The 23449-nt window shown below is 41.0% G+C and overlaps 3 protein-coding genes across 4 annotated transcripts; 1 reads left to right on the forward strand and 2 right to left on the reverse strand.

Moving 5' to 3' along the window:
- Window positions 1-433: 433 nt before the first annotated feature.
- LOC127754536 (GRF1-interacting factor 2-like) lies at window positions 434-3867 on the reverse strand. Of its 2 annotated transcripts, none has more exons than XM_052280100.1 (4): window positions 3666-3867; window positions 2461-2537; window positions 1180-1267; window positions 434-1084 (listed from the first exon to the last, which is right to left on the reverse strand). In XM_052280100.1, the coding sequence occupies exons 1-4, from the start codon at window positions 3750-3752 to the stop codon at window positions 728-730; spliced, it is 609 nt and encodes a 202-aa protein (XP_052136060.1). In that variant the 5' UTR covers window positions 3753-3867; the 3' UTR covers window positions 434-727. The 2 variants fall into 2 exon arrangements, with proteins under 2 accessions (XP_052136060.1, XP_052136059.1); XM_052280099.1 differs by having other exon boundaries at window positions 434-1093; window positions 3666-3862.
- A 14191-nt stretch (window positions 3868-18058) lies between these two features.
- LOC127755114 (uncharacterized) lies at window positions 18059-19069 on the reverse strand. The gene has a single exon (XM_052280755.1). It carries the CDS (start codon window positions 19001-19003, stop codon window positions 18425-18427), a length of 579 nt encoding a protein of 192 aa, XP_052136715.1. The 5' UTR covers window positions 19004-19069; the 3' UTR covers window positions 18059-18424.
- Window positions 19070-21581: 2512 nt separating this feature from the next.
- On the forward strand, window positions 21582-22312 carry LOC127755600 (uncharacterized). Its single transcript, XM_052281287.1, has one exon. The coding sequence runs from the start codon at window positions 21690-21692 to the stop codon at window positions 22272-22274; it is 585 nt and encodes a 194-aa protein (XP_052137247.1). The 5' UTR covers window positions 21582-21689; the 3' UTR covers window positions 22275-22312.
- Window positions 22313-23449: the final 1137 nt, after the last annotated feature.

Here is a 23449-nt window from a genome sequence, read left to right on the forward strand (position 1 = left end):
TTGCCACAGTGCATTGCTAACGTCCAAACAATCTTTGCATTCATGCAGTATTTTGTTTCTTCAGTTTGTAAGATTGCCTTGATGGGATACATCATATTGCATTAAAGCCGATGCTTCAAAATCTGGAAACATGTCATGCCTAGATTAGGATGAAAAGGCATAGGTTTCAGATCCTTTCAAGAAAGTAACCTCCATTTCTTTTTATAAGGCGTATTATGAAGTCAAAAGGTTAAGACATATAAACTTTGACTACTAGCTATTTTGTTAATTAAAACAGAACCAACATTATATGAAAATACATTGAAGTATAATTTTGTTGGTATAGTTTTTACATGCCAAATATACTTACAAACTTTGACATTTTGACTTTATAGTATGCCTTATAAAAAGAAAAAAGGAGTACAAGAATATAAGCTTGCAAAATACAACCGCCTTTTTAAGTTCATCACACTAACCATTATATTAGCAGGCAAACAGAAGTAAAAACTCTCTCAGGCTGGTAAAATTATTCCATAATAGCTACAACAATTGTAGGATGAGATAAGAATCTCTGATAGGTTACATCATCATCAATCTAAAAGTTTTGTTCTACAACACCGATAAGACGAGCCTTCTAAAACACAGGGGGTGATGAGTAAGGACTACTTGTGATCCACGAGGCAGGGGGCTTTCTTTCTTTTTCATTGCTAGTATACATGGCATTATTCATCCTAACACTTGTGCTAGCTCAGGACTTCTCCGCTATGTCACCGCCTGCGTCGTTATCTGCTCCCGCACTCTTGTGGCTCTCGGTCCCGGAAGGCTCCGAGGTTGCATCCTGCTTGTTTCCTCGGCCATCTACCGAGCCCGGTGCTGCCGTCTGAAGATCGGCTGCGCGAGCAGGGTCAGCAACTGGGATAGATTGCATGCCATTGACAGTACCTGGTCTCATTAGCATCTGGCCGGGGAAGGCTAGAGCCTGAGCTTGCTGTTGCTGGAGTTGCTGCTGCTGCTGCTCTTGCATCTGTTGTGGGGTTAAGGGAGTTCTTGGAGGGAACATCGGTACTTGGGACATGTAATGCCCAGCACCTGGGGTAGCACCAGGCTGCATCATCTATTCGGAGAAATAGTTATTTGAGTGAACTTAACAGTAAGGAGAGATTGAGGCGGTGTTATGCTGACATGTGGAACATAACTAACCTGAGGGCGACTTCCTGGATTCTGAGGTGGTTGGGCATCTGCAATGGCAGCCAGATACAAGAGATTCTTTTGAAGCTGAGCTTGGTACCTAAAATATGAGAGCATGAAAGATAAGCATTGTTACAAGATCATTTAGAAGGCTGCATCCAAATAGGCAGATCACATTACGAATATTTCAATTAAGACAACTAGACAAGTTTGGTGCATCAAAGAAGATTAGAAATCTTGCAACCTTCTTCCTTGACAGATGAAACTAGCATGGCAAAATCAAGATGGAATGAGTAATGCAGATGCTCAACTGTTAAACTAATCTTGTTTTTTCCCCCAAACTTCAAAAGAATTTTCTGTTGTGAAGTGAAAGATCCAACAGTAGTAGAATACTACATGCTGGTATCACTAGGATGATTTTCATGCCTTGGGGTAGTTACTATTCAGACAAAAAAGATGGGAGCTAAGCAGGAGTTCCTTCACTAGAAGGTGTAAAACGAAAATGATTGTTACACTTCCAAGAACATTAAATTTAAAACAACTATCTGCCCACAAAAACTTATATCTTCATGGCATCATGTTACACGTAGGCCCAAACTCCACTGAATGCATGTAGATAGGAAAGATCCATCAATAAAGCAATGATAGATCCCTTATAGGACTTCATAGTAGCACTTGGATAGAAGATCAAACACCTCATCCATTGCAACAACTAATAAGGTATTCAGCTGAAAATCTAACTTTCCATTGCATAGCACAGGCCAACAGATATATACGATATCATACACTGGATAGACCAATAGAGTAATTAAGCAAGGTGTTCCAGATGATCAAATCAGGCACAGAAACAAGATTTTATTCTCCATATTATAGGTCCTCAGTAGGGAAGACAGTGAATAAGCATATACTTCATGCAAGTCAACTAAACTTCAGATGCCAAAACATATTGGCCACTGTCATTTAGATCCTCCAAATGGTAAAGTAAATTTCAGATGCCAAAACTTATTGACCACTGTCATTTAGATCCTCCAAATGGTAAAGTAAACTTCAGAAGACACAACTATCAAAACTTGGCACTTGTGTGCAATCCTTAGTGCATGATTTTAACAGAATAAGATCAAATGACTTCAAATGTAGTTCTGAAAACATCTTCCAAGCCGTCAACAATTGCAGATTTCCAATTTCAGGTCATTTACATGAAACAATATGGTCAAGATATGGCAGCCACCTAGAAGCATTTCATATAGTAATCCAGCAATAAAGCCTTTCAAAGATGTTTAGCAAGCAACTTACTGAGCACATTCAGCCAACTTCCCTAGGTTTTGATTTTCCAGGATGGCCAAAATTAGCTGTTTATTTTCATCCAAATACTGCAAAAGAGAAATTGAATAAGTATCTGAAGTTAATGATGTTGATGACCACGCTATAATGCTAATCTTATGTGTAATCTTAAAATAATTCATTTATCGTCTCTCTGTAAGAATTGTATATGCAGTTTCATTCTACAATGGCAACATGGTTTATTTCTTGAAAAACCCAAGCTTAAGTTAATGCTAGCCATTCGATATTAGGTTTCTGATGTCAATGCTATTGTGATCAATAGTGGACCAATGATTGAGAAAAGGTTGATTTCTTTCGTATCAAACTTGATGCAACCACAACTACATGATCAGAGAGCTGACATAATTCAGATGTGTGATTCTGTTGTAACTGAAATGTAAGGGGCCAAAAGGTGTGTAGCATAAAATTTTGCAGGCAGAGTTCTTTTATGTTGACATGTTATCATCAATATTGATCAGGTATAATAACATGCATGAACATTTTCTTATAACAGTGGCAGGAGCTGTGCCAATTATTAAGCATATAAGAGAGAAATTAGCATATAAGTAGGGCATAAGGTAAATTGAAGCTACACAGAAGGGCAAAATAGACCACATCAGTGGTTACAGAGCACAAAAAAGAACAAAACTACTAACAAGAAAAGGGGCAATGAAAGCAGAAAGCCGTATTCAAGAACCCCAAAAAAAGGGGAAAACCGAACTTGTGGACTACTAAATTCCTATCATCCTCATGTATTAATGCATGCTTATCATTTCAACCGTATCATGCTTTTCGCAATATTACAGTATTACCAAATTTGGAGACTGGTGGCTATAGATTCAAAATTTGGTTCAACTGGAGACCACACCCCTTACTCCTATCACATTTTCATGCCTATTTCGACTTCTCTTAAGCTGTTTAAACCTCTAATCCCCCATGCACAAGCGTCTCCACTCTCTGCAAAAATGCGTTCTTATTTTACGCCTCAGTGATTAATCCCCCCCCCCCCCCCCCATTTGATTAAAGGCAAGACAAGAACAAAAAGGCTCAATACTTGTCCACCCGGGCACGAAAAAGATCTGATCTTTGGCCGAAGCAATCGCCAAAGGAGCCATCTTTTCCAGAAACCCTAGCGAGATAGAGAGAGAGAGAGAGAGGGTGAGGGAAGCGAAACGAACCTTTTGGATCTGCTCGGTGGTGATGCCGGCCGCCGGCGGCACCGCGGCGGCGGCGGCCCCCGCCGGCATGGCCATCTGCTGCTGCATCTCGCCGCGGCGGCTTCTTCTTCTTCTTCTTGCCTCAGTTTCTTGGTCGAGGGTGGATTTGGTGGGTGCTTTGTGCTTTTCGAGGTTTCTCCAGTCGTTTCAGCTTGGTTTGGTTTGTGTTCAGAAAGAAAATTACCTGAGAGCGAGGAGGAGGGAAGATTACGAATCTACCCTTGTTGGTGGACAATGAGATTCGTTTCTCTCCCACCTCCGTCCGCAGTTGTGGATTTTCGTCTAACGTTTGATTTGATTGTTCATATTATCTAAAATAAATATTATGATTAGTATTTCTAGTCTTATCATGTGATAAGAAATAAATAATACTTTATGTATGACTAGTTTTTTTAATTCTTTCATGAAGTTTTCAAATAAAAAAGACAGTCAAATGTTGGACACGAAAAATCATAATTGCAGTTATATTAGGATGGATGTAATAGTAACGGCCACATAGGTACGGTTTGAGTTTACTCGAAAAAATAGGTACGGCACTAAAATTCAAAAGAAAAGAGCATGATTAATTCAGTTTTAATTATTTTAATTTGAAAATTGAATTTATCGCATATTTTAATATATAGAAAGTTTTCGCGCGGAACACATAGTCTATTCGTGTGAAAAATATGCTAACGAAAATCAAGATAGAATATATGTACCTTAATCAGAAAAATAGGTCACTTACACGGTTTAGGCACGTACTTCCATCCCTTCACACATTTTCTGATAAAATAGAGAAAATATGGTAAATCTTTGATCTCATTGATTTTTTATTTAAAGAGGCACCTATACGTACATAATATTTATGGACACTAAGATTTAAACACTGATGAGGAGATTTATGGACCCATTCATTCATCACTATCCCTGAAGGTTCTTCTATGTTATAAAGGATTTTCACATACAAGAACAAAAATATAATTCATTTTGTGTAGAAATTAGAATTTTTCTCACTTTTCAAATGGAGTACTCCCTTTGTTTTAAAATAGGACATTGCTGACTTTTAGGCCTGATATTTTATTATTCGTCTTATTTAACTAATCAAGTGTAAATATAAAAAAAATTGAGTCATGGTTAAAGTATCTCAAATGATAAAATAAGTTACAACAAAATAAATAATAACTTTTAATAAGACGAATTAGTGATTAAACATCATGTCTAAAGCCAATCATGTAGTACATTTAAAAACTGAAGGGGTATGATATTCAATTTTGAGCATACTATTGTTGGCAACTACGTGAAATTAGTGGATGACAACCGAATATTGATACAATATTCACCCTTTTTTTCAATGGAACCTTAATCTTTGTAAAGGAACTTCCCTTGTATTCATGTGGACATACTGTATTTATTTTTCCATTTGAAACATTTAGAGAAAATATATGTTCCATAAAAATTTACTACCAATGCTAGTAGAGAGCATGATATATTCTCTTTCGTTGGCATATGGCTGCAGAATGGAGAGTGCCAACATTTGCTCTGCAATGGAAGCAAACTCTTGCGAGTGAGAGTGATGGGAGGGGCAAATCTGTCTTTTCATCGAGTGCACTGTTACCGTTGTGATGGCTGCCGCTGTTGGAGAGTGGCTGGCAACTAGCATGGCGCGCTGCAGCAACTCTTGGAAGAAAGTACCTGAAATCCATGTGAAGGCGTAGAAGGTGAGACACGTTTTCCCCCTTCACCTTTGCTATACAGATTATGTAACAATACAGCTACTCTACCTGGGCTATATTTGTCTTGAAAATATAAAAACCAGATGCATAGATTAGTCTTAAAAAGTATTTCAATAAAATCATATATTTGTTGATATTTCTATATATATATTATAATAGAAAATAGTTGTCAAAGCTATTTTTTGAAGACCGTGCCTTGTCCAAAACAACAAGTATTATCAACCCGGAGGGAGTAACTATTAGCTATAAATATAGTAGATTGAGAGCTACCATATGTACGATATTTTGCCTACGGAGCTCGCACGATGTAACGTTTTCAACGGAAGCCAATCATGTTGTTCAGTCATTTCCTAGAGATGCAACTAAGTAACGCTCACCATTCGTCAGCAATCGTACGAGAATCGTACATAACAATTGTATGCATAGCATTTTCGATAATAGATTAGCTATAAGTTTATCTCTAATTTTACCCTCTTATCTTTATGTAATTAATAGGAGTATTTGCTTAGAAGAATATGTAAGAGCTAGCACTCATTATTTTTTCTTATTCTCTCTCCTCCATATAAGCATGTGATTGGCTTATAGTTATTAAATTTGCTCTTAGGATAATTCGATGTGAGAGTTAAAACTTAAGACTCCAGACAATGGTATGGCTCATGTCTTGGGGTTAATGCTTATGCGGGAGAGCTGAATGTTATGAGAAACAACTTATGAGAATCGGGGTGTTTCTAAATAGTTATCTACTCCTTACAATGGTGGAGCCAGAAATAATAAAATTTGTCTGCAATTTGCTTATCCTCTAGTAATTACAATGATAATCCTTGTGCAATTCATATGTCTTTGGAGTTTAGAGGGAAACAAGTTCAAGCAGCTCAAAAGGGAGTGTAAGCTTTGACCACAAGCATTGCCGGGCCCACAAGGTCAGAGGAAGCCAGCCAATGGAGGGTGCTCAAGCCATGTGGTTAAAGATTCTTGCTGACTGCCGGTGCACGTGGCAGAATTTATAGGTTGCTGGGCCAGCTCAACGTGGCCGCAGAATCTATCTACTCTCTCACTCACTGCTGCTGCACAGACGGTGTTGCTGGTTCGTACTCTTTCCTTCCGTCCCATAAAACATGACATAGAGCAGTGTCACATCTTGCTCTGATTTGCATTTTAAGAGACCAAGTGAGTACAGAAGATGAAGATGAAGAAAACCGTTAGCTCAAGATTAATTAAGTTTTAATTATTACGAATCTTTAAAATTAATTTATTTGATATTTTGAATTAACTTTTGTATAAATTTTTTTAACGAAATATACCGTTTAACAATTTAAAAAACATAGTAATGAAACCGACGTAAAATATGTATCCACTACTACATAAACGATATTTTCAAATGACACCCCCAAGCAGTTTGCATGTACTAGCTCATAAGTACCTACTCCCTCCGTCCTAAAAAAATATGAGACTGGATGTGACATATTCTAGTATAATGAATCTAGATAAATGTAGGATGTGTTATATCCAATACTAGATTGGTTTTTTATGGGACGGAGGAGCACATCGAAAAAAAAACTGGTTCAGGCCAGTTGATGGACCGTTGCGACAACTTAGATATCAACTTAGAACTGAGAGGCCTTGTTTGTTACTAAATGAGATAAAGATTTCATTTCATGTTTTATTAGCATGTTTTTTAAGAAAATATTAGCACGTTTTTCAAACTGCTAAACGGTATATTTCATATAAAACTTTATATGCAGAAATTGATTTAAAATATCAAATAAATTCATTTTTTAAAAAATAAATAACTAAAACTCAATTAATCATACGGCTTTTTTTTATTTTGCATCGCCGTACTTAATGTTATTCAGCACTTACGAACGGGACCAGTAATGCGATCGTTTAGTTGGATGGAGTGTTTGTTGATATTCTCAGTCTTAATCGTAATTTTCACAATCTTACGAGTGCCATTACTAATTACTGGTATTTTGTTGGAGTATGACCAGAAATCGCGAGCCGGGGGAATCAAGAGAAATTTCCTAGGACTGAAAGGACAAAACCTGTGAGACTGTGATTCGTTTCCCATGGGAATTCAGCGAGGAACAATGTTTCGTAGCAGACACCAAAATAACAAAATAATATGTAGTACATATGAAGTGAGCGTAACTCAATTAATTAACATATTACCAAGATTAAGTTTGAAATTTAACATGAATACTTGTATTTACGGTTAATTATGTTTTCAGTGATAGATAACGTACTCATTGACTGTGAGCCATCTGTGGTGATTTCGTCAATTTCAAAATATGTTGTGTTAGTCTTTTAGAAATACTTATGGGATAGGTCGTCGACAATAATACACCCATCGTGACTTCGTCAATCTCAAAATATGTCGGTTCAGTCTTCTGGAGAGATGTTGATGGGTAGGATGTGCGTGTGAATTTATATGAATGAGTATACTCGTGATGTGGGCGTTGCGTTGTTTTCATCCATCCTCTTATGTGAGAAAACTGTGATTATACTATTGCAAAAAGAGCGGATCCATTAGTATGATATAACTTGTCCGCGTTTCAGTAAAATCGCACGGGTGTACACTATAATGTCATTTTCACTATTTCTTACATTTTTAAGTTTCTTTTTATCCGTGTTCGAAGTACGCTGGCTGCAAGGATACACTCTGCACCAGTGACAGTGAGGCCATCGGTGGACAAGGGAAAGTGTCAGGTCTCAGGCTCTCAGCTCGATGCATGAGAGAGAAAACGAACGACACAGGGGAAATTTTGTCCAGAAAAATATTAAAAGAGTGAAAGATTATATCTATTTATAAAGAGCGAAAATGGTGTTGTTGTGTACACGCTTCCATGGAGCATGGCGTTTTGCCAAACGGATTAGTTCCATAAATCAAACAGGCCTTAAACCCTTAGTCATCTCCTAAGCAAAGACATCAAGTCTAATTAAAGACACCAAAGACATTCATCATTATTAAATTAATCATCATCAATCAATACGCTCTGTCTCTTCATGTCCAATAAAAATTGATTCACACTTTAAATGTTGCATGAGTTGATATTGTGTTGCATGAGTAAAATCAAATAGATATTAATCTTGATTAGCTACATGCATAGTTGCATACATGTAGTAGATCATTTCAGGATACACATTTATTAATTACTCTTTACACAAATAAATAAATTAAGAGACGCTTTGTTAGATGACGATTGTTTTGAGAAAATCTCATCAAAAAATTAGGTGATGATTAAACTGGGATATGGGGAGTATCGTTACGTACAGTGGATTACAGGCGTGAGGACGGCATTGCTCGTGCCACATAGCTGCATCCATGCCTCAGCTCAGCTTCACTCCTCTAGGCGCTGTGAAGCTCTCGCACAAAGGCTGCGCCGTCGCCCGTCTCGTCTACATTGCGCGCACGGTCGAGCCTAATTCAGTTCTGTTATCTGCTAACTATTAATTGCAGCTAGCACACGAGGTAGAAGTGAATATTATTATACTTTAATTTCTTCACATGAGCTTCCATGGTAGATTATCACTTTGGTACGAACGATGATACATCATTTTCTACCTTTAGGTTTTACAAGAAAAAAGCATTCATATTTGGGATGGAAAAATGCTTCGAGAGAGTATCTTGACAGGTATTTATCTTGGTTCCACACTATTTGAGAAAGAAAGAATGGATATTGGTGTTCTTGATTCTTGTGCTCTGATCCATTTGGCAAAATTTTTACTGCATTCTAGTGTTGATTTAGCACATAGGGAGGAAGGTGATTTAGGTCCAGTTTATGGATTTCAATGGTGATACTTTGGTGCTGAGTAAGTTTTTCTCTCCTCCCTATGTACTTATTGATGTGCTCTCCATCTGGATCTCTCAGGATTAATGACTAACTATTTCTGTATGTAACAGATAACTAGCATGCATGCTGACTATACTGTTCAAGTCTTCGATCAGCTAATGGATGTGATTGACAAGATCAAGAATAATCCTGATGATAAGCGAATTATCCTGTCTTCGTGGAATCCTTTAGATCTCAAGAAGATGACCATTCCTCCTTGCCACATATGTTTGCACAAGTTGGCTGCGTTCGTTAGAAGAAGTTCCCAACTCCTCCTTGTCGTTTTTCGCGTGCACATTTTTCAAACTACTAAACGATGTGTTTTCTTGTAAAAAATTTATATAAAAAAATTACTTTAAAAAATCATATTGATCTATTTTTGAAAAAAAATTAGCTAAAAATTAATTAATCACATGTTAAACGCTGCTTCGTTTTGCGTGCCGGAGAGTGAGGATTCAAACAGAGCCTTAGTGTAGTGTCTCTATTTTGCTTTATTAAAGTCTGAGAATAATTTACTTTCTGCAGGACATTTTTTACTTGATAATATAATATAATGCATACTCATTGCAATGTTAATGTTTTGAGTCTTTTGCTCTCTCTCTCTCTCTCTCTAGTCTCTGAATTACAGCAAAATGATATACAAGTATTTTCTTGTGGATGCAACAAACATAGTTTCTTGCTTACAACAATTCTCTCCTTCCAGTTTTATGTCGAGTGTGGGGAGCTATCATGCCAGATGTATCAACTCTCTGTTGATATGGGACTTGGGCTGTGTTCGCATGTGGATGATGGGAACATATAGCCTCCGCACGGAAAACGGAGAGATCCATTAGCACGTGATTAATTAAGTATTAGCTAATTCTTTGTTCAAAAATGAATTAATTTGATTTTTTTAAGCAACTTTTGTATAGAAACTTTTTGTAAAAAATACACCGTTTAGCAGTTTGAAAAGCGTGCACGCGAAAAACGAGGGATTTGGGTTGGGAACCTAGATGTCCGAACACACCCTTGGTGGTGTTCTTTTCTCCTGAAAATGAAGATAAAGATGAAGATTAAGTTTTTTACGTAAAACGAAGTGGTATTAATATATGATTGATTGAGTTTTAATTATTATAAACTTAAAAATAGATTAATATGGTATTTTAGAGCAACTTTTATACAGAAAGTTTTTACACCAAACACACCGTTTAGTAGTTTTGAAAGCGTGCCACGAAAATCTTAATCTTCATTCAACTTTTGTTGGAGAAAAGAAGAGGACTTTGGAGGTGTTCCATTCAACATTGCATCACATTCTCTTCCGACGTACGGAGTACATGATTGTTCATGTTTGCGGCATGTTACCTTGTACACTGTTATGTGAATCTGTATAATCCCAAAGGTCTAACCTTGTTGAGTTATATTGCTCAGACATAACTCAAGCTGGTTGGTTATGATCCTCACCAGATAGAAATGAAAATGGCAATATAGTGGTATTCCTCTAGCATTCACACTCGTTTCGTGTTTCAATATTAATTTACCTGCTGTCTGCTAGAAAATTATGGTGCCTGTACTTACGATGTACTACTTTTGATAGAACACAAGATGATGAAGTCTTGTTTGCCTATCAGTTTTCTGCATTGTGCTGGTGTCTATGATATAACCTTTGTGTCGCAATACTGCTCTCTTCTTTTGCCCATGCTAACCACATAAACATGATTACTGAGCTGCAACGGACAACAGATGGGATGCTGTTTGTGCATATATACATGCGTTTCCTGACTCGCGCTCACAATTTTGCAGGTGGTTCAGCTGGATGCCAATCTCCATCGCACGAGTTTACATCATTTTTTATGGTGGTGCTGGATGTTCATTCGGAGCTACGGAGTAATGTTCTCCATGTACTCGCGATCGTACTTTGTTTCGGTCTCTGATCTAAATCGTGATTTCCGGGTTTTTCTAACCGAAATTATTTGAATTCCTAACTTACTTATTTTGACTGGATTTGAATAAATTTTGACCAAATTTACAAATATTTGACAAAAAAAAACCCGAAAATTTCGTGGAGATTTGTGCTGGCCTGTAGGGAGGATCTAAACCCTACGAAAACGCTGTCTGTCTCCCCTTTTATTTGGATCCAGTGAATGTGTGTGTTTTCCTCACGATGGATGTACCCTGACTGCGACACACATTTGGTCATTTTGGGTGAAACTTGGGAGTACTCTGTTGCTGGACACATGTTATTGCTACTCTTCATAACTGTACTGGGTAGCTTAATGTCAGAATAACACTACCTTCTTCTTCTGCTGCTGCTCCTGTAATGAGCTGCCAGCCTGCCAGCAGCTTCAGCAGAGCCTGATCGAAATGCCTTGCAGTGCCAAAACGTTATTTACCTGCAGAAATAGGAAGTGATATCGACACATGAATTCGGTTGGGCCTCGTCTTCGGCCAACCTGGCTAGAAATTTCATCAGTTCATAGAAGCAACGTTCAGTTGGCCTTTGGAATCGACCATACTTATCACCAACAATAATAAATAATAAAGTAGATAAAACTCAGCTAACACGAAAAGCATAGTGCCTACACTTCACTTCTGAAAATTCAGGAACTACTCTTCTTATGAACTATGAAGGAAAGAAAGGACAAATAAATATATGGATGCAATATATGGCCAGCATCGAGCACCCCAGGCCAGCATTTCGGGATTTGGATAAAACAGTTCTCTTCAATATGCCAGGCTTTCAAATGTCAAGCTGTTATAGGATGTAAAAACTGCTCAAGGCACGCACACATAAAAATAGCAATTAGCTATTGCAGAAACCACCAATACTTACGAGAACTCTTGGTCATAGCCTCATAGGTCACTTGGAACAATACAGACTATCAGAGTCGATGGGATCTGGGAACAGATGGTAGGATAACAGATAGCACCCTGGAAGGCTGGAACAATATCATGGCACCTTTCATGTAAGGAAATGCACAGAAAGAGCGCTATAAAAGTAAGAGGAGCAAGAATGCCATGGTATTACTATTGTTTCAAAGTGGAAAAGTAGTAGTATAATTCTTGTTTCGAAACATAATTATTCACAAAAGCTTGGTACATTCTAATTATGACCAGCAATAAGGAGTGACTCCCATGTCCCAAGCGGTCTTACTGCATAGATCATTATAATTTCAAATGACAAACCTAGAGCGCCGATAATTCAGTTAACAAATTGTCTCATGAAACCTTTTGGCATTATCAAAACCATGAATAGATTTGACATCATCCAAGAAAAGTGATCATGGTTTTCAAGTAGTCACCTAATACCAAACCCTTCCTTCAAAACAGGTTTGTGCTAGGGATAACAAAGTAACGGACATGGAGCAAAAGAAGTCTAATCACAAAAGAAGCCTGTGATAACGACAACAGACTGGCTCCGGAACAGGTTTTAATCACAAGCACTACACCTCATCAGTGAAATGGGCGGGGATAGGGACGGCTTTTCCACCAACTTGTCTCACATCTTGCTGATACGTCCTTGCTGTCTTCAGCTTGGTCTGCAGGTTCTCCCAGGACTTCGTTAGCTTTTTTTTGCCAGCTCCAGCCTCAATAAGATGATATCTCTGATAGCGGTTTTGCGCAATCTCTTCATAAAACTTGACAAGTTTTGTGTTCCTCTCAGTTACCAGCGGGTCATTGCTGATGCAGTCCTTGGGTATTTCAAAGACGACTTGTTCATTAAACTGTTTTAGAGAGAAACAAAAGCACGTTAAAGCAAATAATTACCAGCAGGAAAACATAAGAACAAAATACGGTTCCAGTAAATCTTGATTGACAACAGTAGATCAGTCTTAGTTACAAATATCAGGTGATACCGCTAGCATTCTTCCTAGTTAGCACACAAACACAAGACCAATTAGAACATGTCCCAACCAAATCATTTAGTACAATACTCATAAATAACATCTAGTTGCAAAAACTGTGATTGATGTAACGTATGGTAAAGTATAAGGGACTCAAAATTTTATGATAAAATGTTTTATAACAGAGCTAAGGTTGCACAGGACAAAGAGTTTGGCAAATGCCAATTGAAAAAAATAGGACTATGGCAAACATCAAAGAACATGGCAGGACAAATAAAGGAGCAAATGCATCATGCTAATTGCAATCGGTTACTTCTGCATTGCTTGTATTGATTCGTGAATTCCTCTGTGTTGAAGGTACTAAAACTGATCCATCTGGAACCTTTTGGCAATGCAATGACAAGGCAATTGGATCAGGTCCTGAAGCACCTGATAGCTTGTTACAGGAGCAGTACAATAAGGTATTAACTGTTAAACTAATCACAGTTGTGAAGAACAATATCAAATAATGATGGACTATAAGGAGGTGTTAAACTAATCACAGTTGTGAAGAACAATATCAAATAATGATAGACTATAAGGAGGTGCAAACCTTACAAGGCACTTTGGTTTGAGTGCCACATCAACATGAAAACTTTCCCAATATAATCTTAAGAGGACTATGTTTTGTGCGAGCCATAGTAATAGAACTATTTAACAAGGTTGAATCCAAATCTAAAGTTGCAGTCAGACCTATATGGCTATATGACATATGGCATCAAACTGATCAAAGCCAACTACAGTTGCTTTCATGACAGCTGAGAACTGAAGCCTTAATTAATTTCTCTATCCAGGTAGCGCCCAAATAAATCAGTTACTACACCTGATCAACCAACCACCAACAAACAGTGTGCACGAGCCGCCAGCCAGAAATGGAAGTCCCAAGTCTATGATCCCTAAGAACACTAACTACAAAGCCCCTGCCCACGTATATACATCAGGCAAAAAATCCCACAATCAGATGCGACGACGAACAGGGGGATGAACACACACACACACACACACACACACACTTCAGGCAGAATCGCAGGCAAAATCAACGATGAACTTGGAAGGAACAGGGGGATGAACACACGTATGCGTATACCCACCCCACGTTACACACACATCAGGCAGAATCACAGGCAAAATCAACGATGAACTTGGAAGGGTAGGGTCTGTGCTTGTCCTGACGAGGCCAGGCCCTCTCACGCCTCCCGGGGTGCGCGTCGTCGAGGACTCCGACGGTGGCGCCACCATGATTTGGGTTCTTGCTGATCGGCCCCCCCAGGTACTCGAAGCTCATCTCGTCGCCGGCGTGGGCTCGCCTCGCCGCCGCTCGGTGGGGTGGATTTGGGGGAAACGGGAGAGAGAGAGAGACCAATGCGATGCGTGTGTGCGCTCCTCGCTTGAATGGGTTTCACTTTTTGAGGTTTTTCCTGCCATTAAAAGAAGATGGTGTCTGCCTGTCTCTGTGCCACTAAAAAGTTGGAGCCTCCCTCTATACCATCGTCCAACTTTATCGCGCCCTCCACACCATTCCGTCACTATTCTGTTTGGTTTTAACTGTTTAGCAGCTCTGACATATGGGCCCGAGCAAGAAAAATGTCGCTCTTGCCCTTTCATTCTCTCTTCTCTCTCGATTCCCCTCTCTCCATGGCATCCGCGTCTACGTCACTCCCAGCCGGCACCCAGCCGAGCGTGGTCGAGCTGCTGGACGCCCGCGCCGCCACGCCGGCCTCCCCTTCCCTCGTCACCGCCGTCTCCGCCGAGCCGAGCGGACAACGCCACCAGCCACCCCTCCAACTGGCGCCCGACCACCTCCTTTGCCCAGCGGCGACGGCGGCGAGGTGGAACGGCGCGCCGGCGGTCGTCAGCGCGGCCTTCTCCGTGTCGTCTCTGCCGCTCCTGCATCTCACCCATATCTGCGTGCCAATGGCAGCTTGTGAGCTTCACACAGACACACACCGTGGTCAGGAGCTCCGATACCTCGGCCATGGCCGCCTCGGTCTCATCTCGATTCACTATCTGGTTCACGGCGAGTAATCCATGCACCTCTCAGTGAACACAAGAAATGTTAATCAGTTCACTAATCTAATCACTCCTGCTAATTGTTGTAGCTAATTATTTCTTGATCTTAGTTGCAGATAGATCGAGAGAGAGAGAGAGAGATTGCCTGAAGAGCGTTGCAGAGGTTGGTGACCTCTCCGGAGCCGCGGAGCCGCAGCGCGGTGCTGACGAGCTCAAGCACGGCGAGGGGGAGCTCGCGTCGTCGGGGTCAAGGATGGGGAGGAAGAGGCTGCCCTGGATATCGTAGATGAGAGCGTAGCTAATGCGGGCGTACTCGCCGCTGCCGTAGCACTGCACGTTGGGCGTCCACTCCGGCGTCCCCGTGTCGAACGCCCTGGCGGGAAGCCCCTGCTTGTCGGCGGCGGCGGCGCCGCCGACGGGGAAGACGCACGTGAGGGAGACGGTCCTGTACTGGAACAGGCGGTGGCACTGCGACGCCAGGACGAACGGCTGCCCCCGCATGGCAAGCACGCGCCGGGCGCCGTCCCTCACCGGCGCTCACACCTGGACCATCCACCCGCCACCTTTGCCGGCCAGTGAAAAAAAAAACCGCCACCCCACCTTACTCATTATAAATTTTATAAATTACCACTTGAGCTTCTTAATATTAAAAACAATCAAATCTAAATCATAGGCACATAAAATAAAGTTAAATAAAGTTAAGGCTATAGAAAAACATGAATAACATATTTCATGAACAAATATTTTTATTTGTTTTAGACCATATTATAATATACTGTCTCCTTCTCTAAATATATGACGTTGGTTAGTTCAATTTTGAACTAACTTACATCATACAAAAAGACATGGAGGGAGTATATTTTTATCTGTAGCAAAGCACGAACATTTAGCTAGTCAAGACAAAATCTCTACACATAAATAAAAAGAATATTGGTATACATTTAGCTGTGCAGGAACTATCTAGACATTTCTATGCTATTTACAATGTCTTTGCAATTCATTGAATTGTCTACTTGTATGTCCATGCATTTTCTTGTTCATTAGATGTCGGATATGCATTCGATATGCAAGATTTAAGAATCATAATTATTTTTTTTAAAAAAAAGTTAAAATCTTATCATAAATATGCGTGCAATTGGCTGCACATAGCTGGTATGCAATTTATAGGTTCAACCATGGTTGTGTCCAAAACAATTAAGAGGTCAAATGTCACACTAAAACTCAATGAAAGTGGACAGGTAAATCTACGAATTTAAGTTATCATGATTAACATGGCATCCCCATTCCCATAAAAATTCAATCAACCATTGCACAGAGAAAGCAAGCACATCTATATATATATATATATATATATGAAAATGATTCTGTACACCCAGGTGTATATGCTCCCGCTCTAATCCACCGTCCATCAAAGATAAGCACCGATCAATCCATCCCACCCTCCTACCGGGTCTTTATATTAAACCCGTTTGATCCTTTTCTTTTTGAAAAGAAATTCTATTAATTCTGAATTATCCCAGCCGGCCTAATCGGAAGGCACAACAATACTGATCCGTTTCATTAATAAATAGCAAGTTCGTCTGCGGCGGTAGTTCGATCTACCGCGTTCCCAGCTGCCAATCGGCGCGGTGTCTCTTTCACCCCGTCGATCGCTAGTCACCCTTGCCGGACGGCTGCTCTGCTGTGACTCTAGGCTGTGCCTCGGTGTACCGGCGCCGTCCGCGCGCCGCGATAATGGTGCCTTCCGCCGGGCGTGCAACGGAGTAATCGAACTCATCAAGCCAGGAAGATGAGCTAGCACCGTAACATTCTATGTTGCCATGTCCTTCCGTTTCCTGTTCTTTGCTTCTTGTTTATGCATGCAGATCGAAGCTTCTGTTTAGTTCTTCCATTAATCTATTTCTATTGCTTACAGACTCGCGCTCCCCCGGCTGCTGCGGCCGTTTTTTAAAATCGATCGGCGATGGCACGGCATGGCGGCGTGCTAGCAGATCCACCCATGCATCAGATCGAAGCAGAGATGATCGATCGCGGCGTTTCTTCATCCAAGCGCAGCCGAGTAGCCGATCGATCCGTTGCACTAGTCAGCGTGCTTCGTCCCTTGGTCGATTTCAGGCGACGGTGCCAGCTGCTAATTAATTGCTACTCCCTTCCTGCTATCGGTGCCACGCCATGCTGATGGCGACGAAGCCGACGATGCACTATTTTCTGGGATAGATACTACTTTTTCCACTTTTTTTTCAAACAACTATACTCCTTTTCCATCGATGATAAAAGTAGTATCATAACATACTGCTTTTGTTTTGAATATATATATATTATCTTTTTTTTCGGGGCAATATGTATACATCAATTTCATCAAGTATACTTCATTTTATGGTTCGGTATATATACCATTCGGTGAAACCAAGTGATATACATATATACTATTTTCTTAATTATTTAATAAGTACCACTCGGTGAAGTAGTATGTACTTCATCAATTATTTTGCTAATAATCTAATAAAAGGTACATGCATACATACCTTCTATCGACGATGGATACTGCAATTAAATAGTATATACCGCTTCAACGAGGGTTTCAGTATATACTGGATACTTTTAAAAAACAGTACATACTCATTAACCGATTGATTTAGTATATACTGAATACTAAAAAAAACAGTACATACTTCTTAACCGAGTGAGTTAGTATATACTGGATACATGATAAAAACAGTACATACACCTAATTAACCGATCGAGTATATACTGGATACTTGAAAACACTCTACATACTCCTAGTACCATGTACTGAAAAAATAGTATATACTACTAGTTTTTGAAAAGAGTACATACTTCGATCTACTAACTAAATAAGAAAATAATATATCTTAAATTTTGAATATGGCCATTAATTCCTCACGGACCGTTGTGCATGCATGCAAAGAATTGAAAAGAAAAAACAAGAATACCAGCCGCATATGCAGAATTTTGAAAATAAAATGAACATTACCTTTTTTTATTTCTAACCCAACTATCTATTATCAACTAATGGATATCCAACAAGATAGAGGGAGTACATACACCTGGGTGTACAAAACAGTCGTCCTATATATATGGTTATTCAACAACCAAGCCTACTCAGCTGCATACATGGACATCATCATATAGGTGGTTGATAGCTACAGATAGATAGTCGACAGTTAATTAAGTAAACTAACAGTAGATCACTAAGCATATATAGGTGGTAGATAGCTACGGATAGACAGTCAAATAACCTAATTACTAGATCACTAAGCTAAGTGATAAAACGTCACCCTACATGCTCAGTTGGAGGCAAGGTTAAATCCCTCATCAATAATTAGATCGGTCATCTCGGCGTCATCCAGAAAGATACCCTCAGCTTTGGAGACGGCGACTCTCATCTCCAGGTTGTTGTCGACGACGGCGTAGCCGCCCTTGCCATGGCGGACGCGCCGTATGATCGCCTGGCACTCCGCGAGCTTGTCCTCGCGCTTCTTGTTGTACCTGTCCATCTCCCGCACGCTCTTCCTGAGCAACTTCTCCGCCTCCGACGGGTTCGGGTCGCCGCCGCCGCCGCCGTCCTTGAGGAGGTCGGCGACGTGGGGCAGCTCCCTCCGCTCCAGGGAGAGGATCTTGTCGACCAGCTTCTTCGACAGCGCGAGCTTCCCGCGCGGGACCAGGATCGCCTCCTCGCCGTCGACCGGCACCAGCGTACCGCCGCTTCGCTTTGAGCCTCTCGCCGCCATAGCTTTGTCGGCGGCGAACTGCTCCACGCAATGGGCGGCGGTGCAGGGCATCAACGCGATCTTCTCGCCGGCATCCTCCGCCGCCGCCGCCAGCGCGACGACGCAACGCTTGAGGTAAGCCCGCCTGTCGGCCATCGGTGGATGGATGATTTCGCGGGAAATCTCGATGATTTTGCAGCTAAAAATTGGGGAATTCGAAACCCTAACGATTCAAGGATGTGTGTGGGGGGAAGACGAAGGGTGTGGTTTATCAAGGCGGAGGCGGATCCTGGCCGTCCGTTTCCGAAGCCGAATCCTTCTTCCTCTGCTAGTTTCATCGCGGCCGTCCGTCTCCGAAGTCGAATCCCTCCTCGGAACGGGCCAGATGAGGCAGCCCCAACGTGAGATTATGTGGGCTGCAAACTGGGCCAGGCCCAATAGGGGAACCAGCAACGAAAAGCGAAGGAACTCGTCACAGTCGTCTCTTCTACTACTACCACTATTTTGGAGAAGTTGGGATTTCCCAAATTTTCTTTTGCTTTTTCGATCTAAACTATCGATGTGTTTGTTTGAACTAGCAAAATACATGTATGTTGTTACGGAATTAAAAATGACATCAGCATAATGTAGAGATGAAATCTATTTTAAATTTTAGAGCTTAATTTTACAATTAATTAGAGGTTTTTGCTCTCCAAATTTTCCCTCAATTTATTGTTAACTTGAAAGGATGATCATGGTTGAGAGCTCCAGGGTCTACCCGTGACTTTCATTGTTCTACCATACATTTTAGTTTGGACGAGGGATGGACGGTGGGCCTACATGTCAGAATTTTGGAAGTTGGTGGTGGGTGGTGCCATGGTGGCAGATTCAACACTCGCTACCACCACTACCTTTTAAAAATGATAATAGATTTTGATGCTTGAATGGGCAACAGCAGAAGCAGCAGCGGGCACATATTGGGGAGATTCAGAAAACGCACCTGCGCGATCTGATGCATGATGTTGAGCGCTGCAAAGCAATGACAGTGTAAGGGCTGAATTTTCTCGGCTGTTGCATTGCATGTGTTGGTTTCTGCTTTCGTTTCTCATGTTCTTGTTGGTTGACAGGGAGTATGAAGGCATATATGTGGATTACTCGAGGCAAGATGACCTCACTCTACCTGCCCCTGCAGCAAGCCGTTAATTGAATCACTGATGTACAAGCTGCCAGATCCATGAGGGAAGATGAACAGCAGAGAGAAGGGAGGGATGGAGGAGGAAGACAATGGGCAGTTTGGTCCAAAATTTTAGAAAGTGTGTTGAAAGAGTAAGTACACTGGTGGAGAAGGGGTTTTTACTCCCGGTTCGTAACCTGTAGACCCAGATTTTCAACCGGGACTAAAGATAGCGATCTTTAGTCCCGGGTGAAAAAACCGGGAGTAAAAATCCATACCAACCGGGACTAAAGAGACTAGATCCGATTGCTACTTTATTCTTTTCTTTTCTTCATTGTTTTTAATATATTGATTCACTCTATCCCATCCCAAAATCCAAAATCAATCATCCCCGAATAGTCTCCAAATTCTCAAATCGATATCTCCAAATACATCACAAAATCTTAAAAAAAATTACATCACAACTTCTACAAAATTCATCACATATTCACATCACACACAAATCTCAAATCCAAATCACAGATTCTAAAAAAAAAGAATAGAAAAAGACGAACAGCCGCCGGCGCTACGCCCGCGGCCGCCGGCGTGCCGCCCGCCGCCGCGCTGCGTCGCCACATCGGCCGGCCCTCCGCGCGCCGCGCCGCCGCGCCGGCCGGCCAGCCCTCCGCGCCCCGCCGTTGCAGAGAGAGATGGGGAGGAGGGAGGAGGGAGGAGGGAGAGGAGGAGAGGAGGGAGGAGGGAGAGGAAGAGATAAGGGTGTGACTGTGTGAGGAGAGGAGGAGATTGTATCCGATCCGCGTGCATCCACTCTACTTATATCGATCTTTTTTTCCGGTTGGTGTTAACAACCGGGACTATAAATAGATCTTTAGTCCCGATTGGTAACATCAACCGGAGTAAAGCTTATATCGATCTTTTTTCCCGGTTGGTGTTAACAACCGAGACTATAAATAGATATTTAGTCCCGGTTGGTAACATCAACCGGTACTAAATATAAAAAAAAATACCTCTGAGCTTTCAAACCTGGACTAAAGATGTTTTAAGTCTCGGTTTTTAATACAACCGGGACTATTGTGAAATCTGTTCGACCGACCAAAGATGGTTTCTCCACCAGTGGTAGTGGCATACATCGAATAATGATATAATTATAGTGGCACGAGTTCAAATAGGTGAATAGTATGTGTATCTTTCAAAATTATGAAAATAATAATGGCATGGATTCAATTAACTCTTTCTATTTTGTGTCTAGGTTACCACACCATTATAGGTGGGACAAATTCAACGTGCCACATGAGCAAATACCAAATAGCCAAGGGAATTGTTTTGCTCGATTTTAATAGTTGAATATGTCGATATACCTGACTTTGCGGTTGAAGGATACGAATAATATCCGAATTATATTTGATTGAGGAAGTCAAACTACACCTTTTCCTTACGTGGCTGATTCCCCTATTGGGCCTGGCCCAGTTGGAAGCCGTTTTCTCATGTTGGGCCCTACCTCAGCTGTCCCCATGGATAAGAGGGATTCAACTTCGGAGACGGACGGGCGCGATCATATAGAAGTATGGAACTTAGTATGGTTCAGGTTTTGTAAACCAATTGTTGCTGATAAATCATCGAAATCTCCCAAGAAATCATCGAAATCTCCCGAGAAATCATCCATCCATCCTCTACGTTCCCGATCCACCGATGGACCTGGACCTGGACCGTAAGCAAATCAAGCGTTGCGTCGTCGCCTTCCTGCCGCCGCCGGAGGAGGAGGATGCCGGTGAGGAGATCCGTGTGGTGCCGTGCCCTGCCGCTGCTGCGGAGGAGGAGAGGCGGCGATCTTCCAAGAGGAAGGGGAAGAGGTGCGCCTCCAATGGAAGCAAGCCTGCGGGGACGCTGGTGCCGGCCGATGGCGAGGAGATGATCCTGGTCCCGCCCGGGAAGCTCGCGCTGTCGAAGAATCTGGTCGACAAGATCCTCTCCCTGGAGAGGATGGAGCTGCCCCACGTCGCCGGCATCGTCGACGACGGCAACCCGAACCCGTCGGAGGCGGACAAGGCGCTCAGGAGGTGCGTGCTCGACCTGGACAGGGACAACAAGAGGCACCAGGACAAGCTCGCCGCGTGCCAGGCGATCATACGGCGCGTCCGCCATGGCAAGGGCTACGCCGTCGTCGACAACCGCCTCGACTTCAGGGTCGCCGTGTGCAGGGCCGAGGGCGTCTTCCTGCTCCCCTGCCATATCGCCGATCTTATCCCCGCGGGGTTTGATCTTGTCTCCAATTGAGCATATATGGCTTCAATGGCACTATCTATTGGAGTATCTATCATCTAATTTAGTGGTCTATTAGGTTAATTTGACTGTCTACTGTACCTATCTGTAGCTATATACTAGCTCTGTTTCAGGTTACAAGGCTTTCTAGCATTGCCCATATTTATATAGATGTTAATAAATCTAGACATACATATATTTATATTCATTAACATATATATGAATGTGGGCAATGCTAGAAAGTCTTATAATATGAAACAGAGGAAATATCAGTATCTATAATCTATGTGATTTGTCAGTTAATTACTTATGCAGACAAGCTGGAACCTTATCTATGGTTACTTTGACTGTTATGTCGTGGTTGATTGAGTGTTTTCTTGGTGTGCAATTGGTTGGTTGAGTTTAATCTCATGGGGCATGGGGATGCCATGTTGAGCATGATTACTTACATTCATAGGTTTATCTGTCCGCGTGAGTTGAATTTTGATGTACATAATAAAAACTTCATGAATTCTTGACTGAGATATGATTATTGTCAGTCAGAGCATTTCTTGCCGTTGAATTCTTGACTGAGATGAGTGATAACTCTTTTTCATATGAAAGTAAAAGAAAATATCAATATCTTCTTAAGTACTGTATTTAGCTGAGAGCCTGAGATAGTAGATATTCATATGTGTAGAGATCTGTCTTGAGAAGTGCTTCAATGAAGCATAATTTCATTGTGTGATACAAATATGTTCCAACAAATTGGTCAAAAGATTTGTTTTTTTAGATAATGGAAACTTTATTAATCTCCGTAAATTGGTCAAAAGATTTGTATTTTGGATATTTTATTGATACCTAAAACATGTTTTTATTGTCCAAGGAAGTAATATTTAAATTATTGCTCTTTATAAGTAAGAAGTTACAGTTCTTATTTGTTGAACGATGCTACAGGTCATAGAACCTCCTCTGTACTTTAGGTCTAGTTTAAGATATGGCGTGTTAAGAAATCTATTCCTTGTTTTGTTTTTAATCCTTATATTTTTGCTAATGTAAAACCCTTAATTTTGCAACATTGTCAATGGTATTTGTTATGGTGTGCTATAGTTACATTGCCCTTGGGTTGACTTGTACCTGTCCATCTTGTTAAAAACATGGTCATATATTGGCATATTTTAATCCAAAATGTTAAGACAATAATCATAGCA

The sequence above is a fragment of the Oryza glaberrima genome, chromosome 11 (assembly GCF_000147395.1).
Source record: "Oryza glaberrima chromosome 11, OglaRS2, whole genome shotgun sequence".
Classification (NCBI taxonomy): Eukaryota; Viridiplantae; Streptophyta; class Magnoliopsida; order Poales; family Poaceae; genus Oryza; species Oryza glaberrima.

Coding starts and splice junctions, on each gene's coding strand:
- LOC127754536 (XM_052280099.1), bottom strand. CDS start 3,752: ATGCAGCAGCAGATGGCCATGCCGGCGGGGGCCGCCGCCGCCGCGGTG. Junction 1,268..2,460: donor AAGTTGGCTGAATGTGCTCA/GTAAGTTGCTTG, acceptor CTCATATTTTAG/GTACCAAGCTCAGCTTCAAA. Junction 1,094..1,179: donor ATCCAGGAAGTCGCCCTCAG/GTTAGTTATGTT, acceptor TTCTCCGAATAG/ATGATGCAGCCTGGTGCTAC.
- LOC127755114 (XM_052280755.1), bottom strand. CDS start 19,003: ATGGCCGACAGGCGGGCTTACCTCAAGCGTTGCGTCGTCGCGCTGGCG.
- LOC127755600 (XM_052281287.1), top strand. CDS start 21,690: ATGGACCTGGACCTGGACCGTAAGCAAATCAAGCGTTGCGTCGTCGCC.